This window comes from Cardiocondyla obscurior, linkage group LG03 (assembly GCF_019399895.1).
Source record: "Cardiocondyla obscurior isolate alpha-2009 linkage group LG03, Cobs3.1, whole genome shotgun sequence".
In the NCBI taxonomy this organism is placed as follows: domain Eukaryota; kingdom Metazoa; phylum Arthropoda; class Insecta; order Hymenoptera; family Formicidae; genus Cardiocondyla; species Cardiocondyla obscurior.
The window spans coordinates 11,331,321-11,347,520 of NC_091866.1; the positions used below are offsets into that span (position 1 = coordinate 11,331,321).

Here is a 16,200-nt window from a genome sequence, read left to right on the forward strand (position 1 = left end):
CGCACTCTTTTATTAGAACGTACGTATTAAATAAATAAATAAATATCTAGATGAACCGTGGATGACGCACTTTTCAGTACGACAGAGATCATCGTGAATTAATTTGAATGCCGAATAACAATCGGTAACATTAATATATATTTTGTAATAATATATAAAAATAATGTATATATTTTATAGGAATGTGTAAAAAATGATATTTTCGAAAATACGGAGATGAACTAAACCTTATATACGCGATATCAAGAGCGTAAATTAAAAGATGCGAAGACTAATGAAATTTTCATCGACGTCCGAACAATCCCACATGCGAAAAAGGCAGTATGTTTGTTTAAGTTTCGTCGCGAGATCGTAAGTTCTCGCGTAGCGAAACATTTTCTCATCCGATATATATGTATATGTATATATATTCTTTTTTTTTAATATTAATTTATATTAATCTACAAACCCTGACCTGTTATCTTTATCGGTAACTACACTTTACTTCAACATCATTCAATTAGTCTCATTATCCATATAATTTTGAAATATATGATCTTATTCGTAAAACGCACTTTTGTTTTTGGCTCTAATCTATTATATTAATTTATTTATTTATATATATATATATATCTATCTTTTGTTAGAATAATCCACTTCGTTCTTTCTCTTTTTCATCTAAACTCTAAAATAATTATCACTATACGTATGAGAACACGCGAATTAGGATGTCGTCAGGTAATAATAGCGTTTGAAAGGTAGACTTCGCCCGAATGCCAGATAGCTTCACGGGATTTACTTTCCGTCCGTCGAGACACGTTTAAAACTACACCTAAATTGAAAAATTGGCGTACGCGTATGTATGTATGTGGTGTGTGTGTGTGTATGTGTGTGTGAGCATAGAGGTAATACAGCGTATAATTATAATTAAATACATGTAAGGGATTATCACAAATGAATTTTATGACACATTACTAATGTGTGTTTTTTTTTTAGAACAGAAAATTTTTGAGTAGACTTTTTATACTCGACGCAAGTCGATGGAGATAGACACGAGGAAAATACAATCGAACGAGATCGTATCCGCGAGGAAAAAAAAATTAATGAAGGAAACAGCGTATGCTGAAATTCCGAGGAAGTTTAGCATTCACTATAAGATTGCATATGGTACTAAAGGAGAGGATCTGTCGAACAGAATTAATCATTGGACGGTGAAGCACAGAATTAGAGTTGCTAAACAGTCGTTTCCCGGTCCACGTGAATATATTCCACGTAACCGGGCGGTTGATGTCAGGATGCCGCTCCAAGAAGCGTCTCCTCAGTTGGTGCACGTCGCGGCTTATTGCTCTTCTTCGGCCCTTTGTAGTGAAGTCTCTTTGTGCGAGCTTTGGATCTAGAGACAAATCATAAGATGTACTTAATTGACATGTAAGTCCACTACATTTTTTAAAATTGTATTTATCTGAAATTTATTTTCTAATTATTTTTATACATTTTCAACTTTATATAAAATATAGAAATATGTTGCATAACTTTATTAATTTTTTTTTTTTAGATCTTTAGATTTTAAGTTACCTGTTAATAAGAATAGTGAATAGGCACGCGAAGGCAGTGACAATTCCAGCAACCCCGGTGACGACGAGCCATGTAATGGATGGGAGCAGCCCGAGTAGACGTGCGCCGTTCCCGCAGTTGGCCTCATCGTGACCAGACGGACAGTGCGCGTGGCCGTCGCACCATAGACTAGCGGCAATGCACGCACCCAGTTCGGGACACTTGTGCGGGCAGTCGCCGATATACGACGGTATGCCGTTTGTTTCATTTTCTATTATTCCACCCGAGATTCTCTCCGGAAGACGTAGCTGCCGGCGCAGTGCTGCACGACTCTTGGAGATTTCTAGCCAAGAGGCAGCAGCTTGGCCAGATTCTCGCGCCACGAAGTCCAATAATAATGCAGGTGGTCTTGGTGGCCCTGGCCACTTACCCTCTTCCGACGGACCTAGCCATTCCTGTGAGAACACGTGTATGGTGAATTCGCGGGCGCCCGGTTCCGCTGGGCACACCACCTTCAGCAATTTCGGCGGCCAGCCAGAATAGAGGAGGATGCGATTAGTGGTCGGACATTTAACTTGATCGCCGCTGACACCGCCGCTGTTACTGCTGCTACCGCTACCGCTGCCTCCGCCACCGCTGCTGCTACCGCCACCGCTACCGCTAACGTTACCGCTGCTGCTGCTACTGCTGCTGATGCTGCTGCTGCTACTGCTGCTGCTACTGCTGCTGCTACTGCTGCTGCTGCTGCTGCTGCTGCTGCTGACACCGTTAGACGTTTCGGTACCGGTAAGCGGTGGTGGTTCCAATGGCAGAAACCAGCCCCAGGTAAGAACGAAAAGTGATCGATTCTCGCGCGCTTCCACCAGCCATGGTAAACCTTCGCAATATATGTCCGGTCTCGACAGCGGAGGATTAACGAATCTCAATTCGCCACCCTCACCACGGATCCTTTGTTTTCTAGGACACTCTGGCATACGGATGAGCTCGAAGCTAGCGTAGAAGAAGAGCGTCTCAAAATCTTCGTGAGGCGCTTGCTGGTCGACCAAGAAAGTTATCTCCAGCGCACGGCCAGAAGTGGTGTATGTGAGCGGCAAATGTGATGTATTATCACACAGACACGCTCGGGGTAGCTTTACATCCCGCCATGGCGCCTCGTAAATAACTAAACGAGCCTCCCTGGATCCCACCTCTTGAACGCAGCGTGGTTTACCGGTATGTGGATCTGAATCACTTGTGCACATGGTAGACTCGCCGAGACTGACGTTATGTAACGTTAAACGGACTCGCTCTCCACTACCAGCTTCTACACGATATCTGCGTAAATCAGACTTGATATGTATTCATGATTCCTAGTCCAATCAAATATTTATAAACAGAGTTGGAAAATTTTTTGTTTGCTTAAAAATCCTTTTTTTTTTTTTAACGACTGTTAATTAATTGTATTGGCAAAAAGTTAAAACTTTTTTTTACCTGCAATCTAGCTTGACGGCACCGCCCCGACCGAATAAACGTACGTCGCGCGGTGACATCACTTCGCCGGCGTGCACTTTGCGCCAGATTCGACTGCAAATACCGTCACCCCAAGGCTCACCATTTTGAAGAGTGGAGACAAACTCGTATCGCGCCTGATACAGAAATGCAACACAAGTAGATCACTCAATTGTAATTATCATAAAGAAATTATTATTATTAACTAATGTCCGAATGTAATAACGCGCGCGCTACGCTTTCTTTTATAATCTTTTCATATATTTATTTAATTATCGAAGACAAAAAATAATTTCAGATCCAAATAAATATCACGCTCCATATACTCACGTGAAAATTAATCGGATGGAGAGCGGTGCCCAGAACAGTTTCCATACGCAATGTCAAGCTCGGTGCAGTCGTCAGATAACTTTCTTCCTCGGTACACGGCCTCGTGCTTCTAGTGAGATTACGAAGAGCCGCATGGGCGCATAGTTTGGGAGTGTCGTCGCATAATGTGGCCATTGGCTGGCCTGTATTCGGTGCTCCGTCCCAGAAGACAAGTTTAACCGCGCATACTGACGCTGCGGATATATCTGGTGTCACTTGACCGTTGCTCGCATTGTTCTCCATGTTGCCGGTGAGATCACGCTGCGAATATGACGAGAAATATATCCATATGCGGTCACCAGTCGCCCCCTTGATATTCCACGTGCAGCTGGAACCGGGCGGCAGCGCGTGCTGAGGCGCGCGTATTATACCACTGCGTTTGCTGCCTACGCCGGTACCATTTACAAAAAAGTGGCAGCCTTGTGGGGTCTTGGCATAATCCATCCCATCGGAGTCGACATAGACCACGCGCAGCTCAAGTTCCAGTCTTAGCGACGATGCACCCAGCGGTATCGCGACTGCCGAGCTGCGGAATTCCACTTGCATGGCGGGCCCACGTGCGGTTACCTGCGGTAACGGGCCGCCGCAGTATATCAAGAGGACCGGGTCCTCCGTACGTGCCCCGTCCCGGAAGATCAGACGGTCCCTCTCGGGAGAACAGTCCTGCCAGACGCTGAGACTCGTGTTGACGGCAGCGTTGAGACCAGCCGGACCACTGTGCGCACTCTTGACAGATATCATGGCGTGCTTGCAAGTAGGCACCTCCTTCTGGCGCACGGTTATCAAACAGCTTGCATTTCGCGGATATTCTCCCGGATAATTCGGACTCTGCAGCCGACACTCTTTTAAGTGACATTCGTAGAAATTACGGGAGCAATATGTGCCCGGTACCGGAGAGCCCCGTTCGATTGGCAGTTCTGGTTTGCCCAGACGGGCAACCGCCTCGTTGCGTGCGACGAAGCGGTAACGAAGACGAAACTCGAATGGCACCGCTGACGGTGCGTGGAACAGCCGTATAGAGGCAGTGACCGTACTGGTTTCGCTATGATAACAATAAAAAATTAATAATGTCATAATTACTAAATAATCATTATATATATAATAAATAATTATATTAATAAAAAACAATTATAATAAAAAATAATTATATTAATAAAAAAACAATTTTTTTATTTGCAGAATTGAAGCAGAGCGATCTTTATCATTAGGAAAAAGTTAAAGATTTGCGCAAATACATGTGTAAACGACGTTAAAAGTGAAGACAAAAAAATACCTGTAGTAAGATGCACGGCCCTCGCTGACGCCGCACCATGAGCCACCGGTGAAGTGCCTGCCAAGTTCGGCGAGCTGAAGCGAGCCCTCAGGACAGCTGGTGAAGTAGTTGTCGGCATTCGCGTCAACGCGACCGACGCTGAACGCGTCCCACAGTAGCTGGACCAGCTCGCCGTAGCCCTGGCCGGCAGCGGTGAACGTCAAGTGGCAGAGAAACGGCAGACGTTCCTCAGCGGGTCTCGGCAGGTCCAGCTTGTACGTGTGCCCCTCGCGGCCGTGGTACGTTCGATTACACGGGGTGCACATCGCTGGCTCGTCGCTACCATCGCCGCAATCATCTTCACCGTTGCAATAAGCGTCGATTGGCACGCAGCGGCCGTCCCGGCACGTCAACTCGGCCAGCCCGCAAGTACCACCAGCGATGCCGCTGCCGATGATGCTGACAGCGCTATTGCTACCGCTACCGCTACCGCTGCTGCTACCAACGCTTCCACCGCCAACACTACCGCCTCCAACCCCATTAACCGTGCCACCCCCGACGCCGCCGCCGTTCGACGCGTCAGCGATCAGCAGCAGCAACAGCGGGATGATGCCGATACGATGCGGTAATTGAAAATTATTATTGTAGTCGGATCCTCCTCCGGCATCAGCTATCTCCTGTTTAGCAAAAATTCAGTCTGTAATATATATTCACTTTTTTACATGTTATTTTTTACACATAATTAATATTTGACATATATATTTAATATTTATAATAATTATCGATATTTTACGAATTTATTTAATCGTAGTTTTATCAATTTTTTTCTAAAGGAATTTTTTATGTATAACGCGACGACAGGTATCTGAGAAATTACGAGTATCCTATTCTGCTAACCACGGGCTAATCGTATTAGCGTCAGCCCGCGTCTCAAGCGGAGATTTAAATCGATCGGTTGGATGTAAGATTTGTATCGCGACGCCGCGTCGTAAACACCTGTTTCGACCGAGCATTTTAAACATCTGCGCACGCCAACTTAATTTTACTCGGTGTTTTATTAATTATATATAAAAACTGACGTGTTATCAAATCAATTACAGGGCGGGCCGACGAGTCGTACCATAATAATTTGCCAGCGAAACGAGCATATCACAGTGACAATTCCGACGTTGCGGTTCGGACGTTGGCTTCGGATGGCAGCATGACTGGCTCGAGAGATGAACGTTGAGATGAACGGGAATAGTGGAAAAGAGAGAAGGACCAAAGTTACAAATCACGATCGGCAGTGATTGTTGGCGCCGGCAGCATCCCCGACGGCTCGATTGCGGACGACGACGACTACGACGAGGGTACAGCTTTCTGGAGAAGAGAGTACGGCGATGGAAACCCCGCCTACGCGCCACCGCTGCCGCCGTCGTCGTTGTTGCACTCACGAGGAGCGTTGCAAGCCGCCACTCGCTGTGCACACCCCCGAGGTCGATGCGCAACTGTACGCTACCATGTACCTTCCCCAGAGGGAAGCCAGCCGTGTCGCGCGCCGCCACTGCAGGCTATATATACCGGGGCAGGGGTGAACAGAACGGGGGCTGAGCTCTCTGCGCTCGCGGTGAGAGCTGGTGCCTTGCCTGCCTGGCCACTAGGCGCCTCAATGCATCGATCGGCTTCTCGTTCTCTCACTCGTTCCCATCGTCCTCTCCCTGATTCTCCCGTTCTCTCCATCTTTGTCCGTAACGCCCCGAAGCCCAAAGTCGACGGTGCCGACCGCCGAAACTGGAGAGAAGAAGAAGAAGAAGCTGCGGGATCTATGCGGCTCTTTGTGGATTTATCAATTGGGATCGTAAAATTAATACGACCAGTCGTAAAAAATGGGCTGGTCCCTCGCGCTGGCGAAATATGAAACAGGCCTTCTCGGTGCATCAGAAATGTAGATTTATGGGTGAATGTGTCCGGGAACGCGAACCGTTTCCTATCCGCAGATTGCAATCTCGCTGCGACGTTTCCTCGAATTCTACTTATTGGAATTTTTGCGCCCTAGTAACCGCCCTCCGGGCTCGATTAAGTGCCGTCGATCATATCTCTAGGAAAATATGCAATTCCCTCCGGATTGAATCTGTAATGATAGACGTAATACGAAGTGAATTTACGTAATATCCCTTATCAGAACAGCTCGATTGTTCGCGATAGTTAATTTATTTCTCAACGAAAATGGAAATTACGATGTACTCGGGTATACATGTTAAAAGATGAGATATCGCGCCAAATTAAAATAGTCTATTACATTTTTATATTATAAAATAGCATCTTTCATTCTGTTAAATTTTTATATTATAAAAATGTAACAGACCGAAAGATGCTATTTATCAAAAAATGGATACATATCAAATTGTGAAACTTTTTATGTCATTTATACGGTAACGTCGTCGACTATCAATGTATTGCAGAAATGTTAACTATTTCATTTACACTCACACTCGCATATACAAGTAGATAGGTGGATTTCACCATTTCACTGCAATGTCTCTCTTTTCACCGTGCTGTCCGCGAGATCGTCAACTGTCGAGGCTCTTGACATCAGTATATAGAGCATTTCATTTAGCTCGGTTCTCTCACGATATCTTTCCTGAAATCATTTTTGTTTAAAGAGACGGATATTATGATTGTTACTATCATCTTCCGTCAAGCATATCATTTATATACGCTTTCGAAAGAAGAACATTAATGTAGTATTGATTGACGTAAAAGGGGACAATTCTCTCTTTTTCTATCAAACTTTACTGTGTGCTAAAAATCTAGATTTATTTTTAGAGAAAAAGAGAGATCAACGTTTTTTTTTCTTTTTTCAATTGAAAGTAATAGTGCTTTCGCTTTTCGTTTGTTTATTCCGCCCTCGTCCGCAACGTGATTAATAAAAAAAAAGTGTTAACAATTGTAAAATTTTGATCCTTCTACAATATATGTATAATTATTTTTTCTTGTACATTTTGCAACGATGAGTGAAGGATAACTTGGAATGAGATCGAGAACGGAACATTATGTAGAAATGCGTTATAGGCGGCTGTATCATCCCCCGAGCTCTCCGATGTCGAGCTTCTCGAAGCCTGCGTGTACACATGTCGGAGCGAAGCGTGTCGAGGACGTGATCGTCGTCGTCGCTCGACAACGTTTCGTTGCTCTTAATGTATACATATGCAGCCCATCGGCGCGTACACCGCACAGCCTCCACCTCGCGACAGCGACGATGGAGATGGAGATATCGAACGCGGGTGCACACCCTTTTCCATCTCCCTCTTCCCTCCGCACTGTCCCTCTCCCTCTCTTTTGGGAGAGAGCATACAAAGAGATCGTTGATAAGTCTTTTATCGCGTTATCAGCATCAACGGCACTTTAGCGGCTGCCGTCCCCTTTCTTCGGTTATCGATCTCGCGCGCGCGGGCGCGACGGCGTGCGCTCATTATCTCGGCTCGTTCGCAAAGCGGTTCATTGTCCGCGCGATGCACCCTGTGTTAATTAAGAATATCTAATCCGCGCTAAACGCGGTTACGGGGTGAATCCGATAACGGCGTGAACGCGCGAGGCGTGCGGTAAACAGCCGTGCATCTATAATTGGACCGGGGGATCTCGCGTGCCGGGACAATCCACTTTCGCGCAGAAGAAAACCTGGGTCAGCGCGATGCAAAATCCTGAGAAACAGAGACTTTTCCGTCTTACTCGTACATACTCCTTCCTCCCTGTAAATTGATCTCATTAATGTTATTTTGTCATCGTCACACCGAGCGTTTCTCTTAATAATTTATGCTTATATTGACAGGAAACTGTATATACATGTATGTGTGCATAATCATGTACAATATATGAATGTCGAGAAGAAGAGAGGAGGGAAATGCAATTGAGTGATGAATACACCGTCGGGATGCATGCTCACCCAGTTATGCCGTAACGGTGCATAACGTAGACAAACTCATTGTCCTACTCTTCTAATTAAAGTGCTGGGATATCCTTAAATAGCAAGATTTATTCACAGATATTGCAAATCGAAGTGTTATTCCTTTGCAAGACGTGATCTTATTCAATCAAGTGTTAATTCGGTATAACGTGATAATTCGTTATTAACGTTTCACGATTTTAATTCATATATAAATTATGTAAAGTTTGTAAAGCAACTTTTAAATCTATTGCTCAATTTCTTCTTTTTTTTATGTTCTATATTCTATATTTAAATACAAAAAAAAAATCTTTATTAGATAAATTATTAATATTAAATTATAAATTATTAAACCAATGGGGTATTGTTCTTCTAAAATTAAAAACTATTGATTAAATAAATAATAAAAAAAAAAATAGCCGAACAATTTTTTTAAGGTAAAGTAGCCCTTTAAAAAAATCTATTTTCTCGCTAGAATATTAAAAAAAAAACCTAAATGATTACAAAACGTTATTGCGTGTTAAAGTAGAAAAACAGTGCAATTGTTTTAATAAATATATTCATACTGAATCGTTAATTCTATCGATTACAAATACTATTTTACTGAAAAACATTTTTATCTTAATGCACATTACAAGAGTTTTTAAGATAGATGTTTTTCACTTTTCTCGTCAGTTCAAGATGGCTTCAAGTGAACAAACAGGAGTTTTAATGCGTAATGAGCAGAAATTAATTACTTCATTGTAATTCGCGATCGGTAACACTTTAGGTTTGGTATATATGTATATAGATGCACAGTAGTGAAAGAACATTGTTATAGCACTTAAAAACATAAAAAATCTCCACTGTAGTCATTACGTTTATATATCTTACCGAGTTTAATCCACGGCAAAGACACATCACATTTAATCCAATTATTATGCAAAAATAATTAGTAAAAAATTAATAAAATTTATAACTGACTTTTTTCAGATTACCTATATTAGACATACGCGTCCTAGGTTGAAAATACAGCACATCGAAGAATAATGGTTCTCGTGTCGAAAAATTTAGAAAGCGTATCGCGTACGTATATCTTCCAACTTCTTCGATACTTCGGATGGTGTTCTCTCAAGATCTCCAGAAATACTCTTTTGCTTAGCGGGTTCGATCGAGTTGAACTGTTCACATAGATCGCCATCGATGACATTTTTTACAGGGTAATAATACGAGCGAAAAGATAGATGATCTCTGCCACATAAAGGGGGATGTTCCGATCGCATGTGCATCTCCAAATGTTGAAAGAAGTCATGGTCTTCGTGACTTGTAAACGGCACGAGGACGCCTACCGTTCCGCTCAAAGTTGTATAAACCAGACTCTCAGAACCGCCTGGTATGAGAGTCGCCTTTTGTAACGACATCACTGTCTCGCCGACGTGAAAACAGGCCACTGTATCTGCTTTCTGACTAGCGCCATTCAACAATCCCCGATCCCATAAAGCCTTATTTCCTGTAGGATCTTCATCTACGTCGTCATTAATACCAGTTGCTAATCGTATCTAAAAAAAATTAACAAAAAAAAACAAAAATATACCAAGTCGCAATTGTTATACAAAATACATGTCCAGTAAAAATAAAATAACGCAAGAACTTACCACACCTATGTTTCCAAATTTATCGGCAGTAGCGACGGTATCGTAATCTAATACGCACGTCGTCGTAATCCATCTAGGATGTGTATCGTCTGCGAAAACGATTAACTGATTTTCCTGGCGCTTGTATCTTACAGCGTACACAGATTCTTGTACATCGCTGACGTAGATCCGTTGACCAATTGCATTGATCGATACGACGGCGTGGGGTATATGCTTGTTTTCACACTTACGTAGTAATTTCTTTTTACCCATGTCGTAAAGCCGTAACATTCTACCCACTCCTACTAATACTCGACCCTGATATGGACAAATAGCCAATGGTACTTCATCTAATGGAGATTTGTGAAGTAGCTCGATACTAGTACACTCGGTATTTACTCTGAAATACGAAACAATCATTTCTGATTATTTTGTCGCAAAAAAATATCGCGCTTATTAAAAAATGTTGTAAATATCAGCACTGCAGGTAATATCATCAAAATACAGATATCTAATGTGATTATCATCAGTTTAATGTTTGTTAAAATATTAAAGAATGTTTTATGAATAAAATATCTTACTTGTATGTATAGAGAAAACCGCCATTGCTGACTCTAGGATTTAATTGAAATTCTTTTGCAACTCCTACTATGAGAAATAGCTGATCACCTTGATTAGCAAATTTAACCAGGCAAAGACTGTAAAAAAAAAAAATTTGTTTAACATTAGACAATTACGATCTTTTACTTTGATTAACTCGACTACTATTTCGATCTAAATTATGTTTTTTGCTTACCATAATGCAGCTAGATTTTGTTCGAAACGATGCACTTCAAACGTTTGTCCTGTGGTTGGTGCCATTATTCTCAGCATAGAGGCCCACAAACCCGGACCCGCTCGCGGGGCTCCGAAAATTGATTCGTTCGATTCCTCCGACAGAAATGCTTCCGCCAGCTCTCGAGCAACCGCGGCTTCCTCGGCACCGGCTGCCTCTTGCATCTCTTCTGCCATTTGCAATCTTCTCTGTTGCTTCGTTTCCTCCGTGTATGCGTTGTGCTCAGTCTCGATGATCACTAGATGTGCGGAATCGGCGTGAATCGCAAACCTCCTCGGTGTATATTCCAGTGGGAAGCTCACTTGGTTGAACACAGCTCCTAATTTTTCTAGTGCTAAAATTCTCAATGTATTTGTCGAAATAGCGACAATACCTTCTGGACACTGCTCGGAACTAAAACCTGACGCAAATTCCAAACTTTCATACGACAAAGGGGTTAAGTGAAAACGATTTTGATGGTAATAACTCAGCCAAGATCGGCTGCTCATTGCTAACACCGCTTGATTTCCTTGCATTCGTATTCTAAAGAGTTTCACTGGACGAGAGCCTAAGTAGCGTGTTCTCGTGTCTGCGAGATCACCGGAAATCGGATCTAATACTGTTCTGAGCAATACACCATTTTGCAAGCCTGAAATTAATGATAATAACACGTAACACATATTAAAAACAATAAAATTATTAATTTTTTTTTATACATGTAAATTAAAAAATAAAATTTTACCTATATTCAGGTACAAACTAGATTGTTGTGGCGCCGCATCCTCGGAATTGTCAGCCTCTTTTGCGCCCATTTCCACGATGCATAAACTTTCCGCAGCCGCTGGCAATGCCTGCATGCTTCGAGGCGCTAAACAATCCGAAGGATCCAAAGATATAATTCTTACGGTATTGTCTTGCAAACCAACAGCTAAAAACCACGACCGCTGTTCGCCTACTGCTACATTTCCGAGAGCCATACACATTACTTCCGAAGGCATCTTTTTCCTTTCCGTATACTCGTTCAATTGCCCAGTCTGAAAAAAGAACATGGATAAATAAAATAGAACAGCTATTATTAAAAAATTTTACAGCATCTTGTTCACTCTTCGTTACTTCCACCACTAAGCAATAAGTTCAGCTAAATAGATTATGTAAGACGAAATGAGTGATATACTCTTCGCATCTTCTACATCTCTGAGAATAAGAATTAGGCACCTCAGAGAGAACAAATAATGCGATCATTAAAGAAATCGCAGAAACAGAAAAAAATTATATCGTAAATACATACAGGATCCATTTCGAAGTAAACTAGTTCTCCTCCAGTAAGGGCAATGACAACTTGACGTTGATTGACCGCACATTTTACAATAGTCTTTTTGCCAGGTGCCTTCCATTCGTTGACACGCTTATCCGCTCGGATGTGACGTATACCGTCAGGATATACCTACAAGACGTTTAAAATTTAAATAATTAAATGCTTTATACATCATTTATTTAATAAAACAAAATATATTAATTGTAAAAAATTAAATATTTCTGTAATACAGTTGTCGGGCATGTATTTCCAGGAAGGTTTCGACTAGATCCGGAACATTCCAACGATGCACGAGCCCAAATAATTTTGCACTTTTTGACGACCGGCACGCGGATAACCAGGTGCCGGAGATACCGAGTGCAATAAAAAAAAAAAAATTCTACAATCCTATGCACATACCATTATGTCCCAAAAAAAGTTTTACACATTACTTTTTACTTTTACCACTCTCAAATTTTATGCAGTATGGGATATATGGTTCATGCATAGAGTCCACGAAATACTAAATAATTTTTATGTACAATGTACCTGCACCAACGCATCCTCGCCCAAAGCGGAGCAACTTAAAGTCGGTGTTGTACCAAGAAAACCTGAATCCGTCACTTCCTCGACAGTTTCACCGATACTGAGTACAAGTGTGGCGTTCACGAAGGACACTATGATGTATGCATCATATTCCTCTGCAATCAAAATTATAAAGCTCATTCTCAGCACGTAGAGAAATTCGTCATTGAATTAAATATTTGAATTTGCATAGAGAAGTATAATAGGATGTCCTCGGTCATTCGAAACTGCGCACGCTCTTGTGGGGCACGAAAAGAGTCAACAGGCTTTCGCCTTTTTCTCTTTTATTTTTCTTTTTACTTTTTTTTTTATTTTTCGTCGAACAAATTGACTCTTACTCGTGTTAATTTCGCGCCGAGGTTCCTTACCTTTCGGTCATTCTGAGTTCTGTAGGTCAACCAATAGAGCGCTGGCATCCTGAAAGAGAGAACTGGTGTTTGATAAGAGTGTATCAAACCACCAGGTTTATTAATATCGTTTTATAAAACCGATGCCGTTTATCATTTCAAAACAAAATTAATTTTTCTTTTTCAAGTATTAGTGTTCTTACCCCAAAGCTTTACGCATAGTTTGTTCGAATTATAGTATTGAGCCATTTACGATCCACGTAAAAAGATAGAAAGAGATAAAATGACGAAAATCTGTGATACTTAATTTTTTGTGGGTCTTCGCGTATACAAAAAGTTTTTTAAGGGTTAGAAATAGATATGTGGAAAGTAAATTCTCAACAAGATAGCTAAAACTTATCAACTGTCAAGTAAGCAAAGTAGAAACATGCAAACAATTGATAGATACATAGAAGTATCTTTTGACTAACCATCGATTCTTCTTTTTACAGTCCATACGGCATTTGGATTACCAGGCAGCTCGCTCACGGCCATCTCGGTAACTTGGAGACCGTGGCGTAACACTCGCAACGTAGATCGCGGTCCTCGTCCACAAGCGATGTATAATTGCGGCGTGTCTTCATTCGCCAAATCTGCTACCTGCACAATTAAAATATCTCATAAACGTTTGCTCATCTTTTATCCAAACACTATAAACAAAAGAATATTTTGATTATAGGGCTTGTTTCTCTAAGTATTCACTTCAATTTGCAATAACAAACCAAAGGCGACGAAGAGAATTCTGCTATCGCACAGTATCCCACAGGAAAGAGACGCACGAGCAACATCTCCCACCTACTTGAAGTGCTTAGTTGCAAATAAAACTTGCGTCTTATAAAATAGATATATCACCTGACAAGCCATTATAGGCGAAAGACTGTCCATTTCATCGACCAGTACCAGATTTCGAAGCGGTCGTGGAGCAAAGAAGAAAGTGTCACCCTCTTCCAATGGCATTGCCGAACTGAATTCGGGCTCGTCGTCGTCGTCTCCGAGGTGCGCTATTTGATACAAATAACTAAAAAAGATAATGCAATTGTGTTATTTTCAGTAATTTACGTGTGCACAGAGACAGCACATACAGTAAAAAAATATCAATATAATTTACGATACTAACTGGTTGCCGAATTCAGAAGCAACGAACAGGAATCCAGTTTTCAAGACACACATACTTGCTGCTACAGGTACCGTGTCGAAGTATTTTAGCTTAATCTCGGTAACCATATCCTCGTCTGTTTCGAGGGTAATTTTGAAAATGTCGCCCTGCTCAGTTTGCGCCAAGAAAAAAAACATGCTCTTCGTTTTATGCGTGGCCGAGCACACGAATATCATTCCTCTCTCAGGATCGTCCAAGTCGTTACGACGTCGCGGAATCGGACAACGTATATCATGTTGATCTCCAAGATTCTTGTACGTGAGATAGTTTTCGGAACAAATAAGCACGCCACTCGGACCATCGTTACCACCAGGAACAGAAACGAGAAAGTTGGCGTGTTCTTCTAATGGTTCGCTGTACTTTCGTACTACATGATTCAGACCGAGATCGAGCTCGTATAACGTAAGCGTCTGTTGAGTTTTCACTGCTGCGTCACCCGTGGGATCGCTGTCAGCTTCCTGAATTAACAATTTCGCAAAATATAAAATATACGCGTTCCATTTGAATATAATACTATTAATATATTATTAACACAAGTATCATCATAAAGATTAGATGTAATCAATGCTAATCAGTTGAAACACGGATCTTATAATAATCATATGACACTAAAATAAAAAAAAATTTATTATTAAAATAGTGATTAAAAAATTTTACTAATTTACCTCATAATCGATTTCTAAACACGCAAACATAGGATTCTCGAAACCAACGTCAACGCCAACTGTGTGATATACCAGTGTATTACTTTTATGTGCTTCTAATGGAGAAGAGATCGTCAAACGAGCTTCGGCGTCTCTGTTGAGAATATATACTAGTTTCTGCTTTTCAATAGCACCTACAACAATAAAATTTAATATAATATAACCCCATTTTCAAAAATAATAAAAAATTATTCCATAATACTAAAAAAATAAAAAATAAATTAAATTAAATTAAATTAAATTAAATTAAAATAAAATTAAATACATATAAAATACCTATCATAACTGCTCTTCCTTTTGGATCAATAGCAAGATACTGGCCAGGCACAATGCGCCTACATCCACTTTTGCCGAAAGTTTCTTGATGTACCTTCTCAAAAGAATTCTTGGCAGGAATATATTCCAATATCACTATACGTCCGGAATCCGAGCCAACGACAATGTAATCCTTCGTCCCACCGGTCAATCTGAACGCCATGAGAGACCGGATAATACCGAAAACCTCAACAGTCAGCAAAGTGTGCACTTTTCCTGTATTCGGGTCCGGGCGTAGAAGCTCCAACGACTTGCCGCGAGAGACAAGGATCTCCTGCATCTTGCTACCGGAAAAGTTACCATGCACCGCGTGCGTGATGCCCGTGGCACGTTGAAGGGTCAAATTATACAGATACATCTTGGCTAACTAGATTGTCTTTTTCCGTTACTTCGTTAACTTCTCAATCGGCCGGCTAAATTAGCGGAAGGTTTTTACGACTCTAGCAAGCGTTTCCGGGAATCCATGTTCGGCAACGAGACTCGTACCTCCATGTAACAGCCCGACATGAGGCGGTCCACTTAATAGCTAAAATCAGTTCGAGATAAATAGTCTAGATTGAAATTAACAACGGCTGCGAGAGTAAACGCCTGCCGGAAACATTTTTATTACCTCGAGCGAGCCTTCAGCGTGACGATACCTGACGATGCCCTCGGATCTTCTTCGTACAACCAAGCGTACTATGGCGTACCATCACATGAACGGCGTAACAACCAGAATGGACGCACTCCTATATCGGATATTTCAGAATAAACGACGGAACGAAATTGA

The 16,200-nt window shown here is 41.6% G+C and overlaps 2 protein-coding genes across 4 annotated transcripts; both read right to left on the bottom strand.

Moving 5' to 3' along the window:
• Nucleotides 1–120: 120 nt before the first annotated feature.
• LOC139113685 (uncharacterized) lies at nucleotides 121–6,631 on the bottom strand. The gene is made up of 6 exons (XM_070675000.1): nucleotides 5,763–6,631; nucleotides 4,664–5,319; nucleotides 3,352–4,432; nucleotides 3,004–3,158; nucleotides 1,555–2,847; nucleotides 121–1,372 (listed from the first exon to the last, which is right to left on the bottom strand). The coding sequence occupies exons 1-6, from the start codon at nucleotides 5,763–5,765 to the stop codon at nucleotides 1,270–1,272; spliced, it is 3,291 nt and encodes a 1,096-aa protein (XP_070531101.1). The 5' UTR covers nucleotides 5,766–6,631; the 3' UTR covers nucleotides 121–1,269.
• Nucleotides 6,632–6,660: 29 nt separating this feature from the next.
• Sf3b3 (splicing factor 3B subunit 3) lies at nucleotides 6,661–16,155 on the bottom strand. Of its 3 annotated transcripts, XR_011547742.1 has the most exons (15): nucleotides 16,042–16,155; nucleotides 15,393–15,957; nucleotides 15,078–15,250; nucleotides 14,374–14,870; nucleotides 14,109–14,274; nucleotides 13,688–13,856; nucleotides 12,835–12,986; nucleotides 12,280–12,435; nucleotides 11,734–12,025; nucleotides 10,974–11,640; nucleotides 10,759–10,875; nucleotides 10,199–10,577; nucleotides 9,542–10,102; nucleotides 7,112–7,262; nucleotides 6,661–6,752 (listed from the first exon to the last, which is right to left on the bottom strand). XR_011547742.1 is itself a non-coding variant. In XM_070674996.1 (13 exons), exons 2-13 carry the CDS (start codon nucleotides 15,787–15,789, stop codon nucleotides 9,614–9,616), a joined length of 3,654 nt encoding a protein of 1,217 aa, XP_070531097.1. In that variant the 5' UTR covers nucleotides 15,790–15,957; nucleotides 16,042–16,155; the 3' UTR covers nucleotides 9,107–9,613. The 3 variants fall into 3 exon arrangements, 2 of the variants coding, with proteins under 2 accessions (XP_070531097.1, XP_070531098.1); XM_070674996.1 differs by lacking the exons at nucleotides 6,661–6,752; nucleotides 7,112–7,262 and having other exon boundaries at nucleotides 9,107–10,102; XM_070674997.1 differs by lacking the exons at nucleotides 6,661–6,752; nucleotides 7,112–7,262 and having other exon boundaries at nucleotides 9,107–10,102; nucleotides 15,393–15,982; nucleotides 16,042–16,149.
• Nucleotides 16,156–16,200: the final 45 nt, after the last annotated feature.

What these genes read in the sequence shown, in the direction of transcription:
- Sf3b3 (XM_070674996.1), bottom strand. Translation starts at nt 15,789, where the DNA reads ATGTATCTGTATAATTTGACCCTTCAACGTGCCACGGGCATCACGCAC. An exon ending in GTTTAGAAATCGATTATGAG is followed by an intron (nt 14,871 to 15,077) that starts GTAAATTAGTAA and finishes TTGTTAATTCAG; the next exon opens with GAAGCTGACAGCGATCCCAC. An exon ending in TGTAAAAAGAAGAATCGATG is followed by an intron (nt 12,987 to 13,687) that starts GTTAGTCAAAAG and finishes TTTTGATTGCAG; the next exon opens with AGGAATATGATGCATACATC.
- LOC139113685 (XM_070675000.1), bottom strand. An exon ending in GGCCGTGCATCTTACTACAG is followed by an intron (nt 4,433 to 4,663) that starts GTATTTTTTTGT and finishes TTGTTATCATAG; the next exon opens with CGAAACCAGTACGGTCACTG. An exon ending in GCCGTCAAGCTAGATTGCAG is followed by an intron (nt 2,848 to 3,003) that starts GTAAAAAAAAGT and finishes TGATTTACGCAG; the next exon opens with ATATCGTGTAGAAGCTGGTA.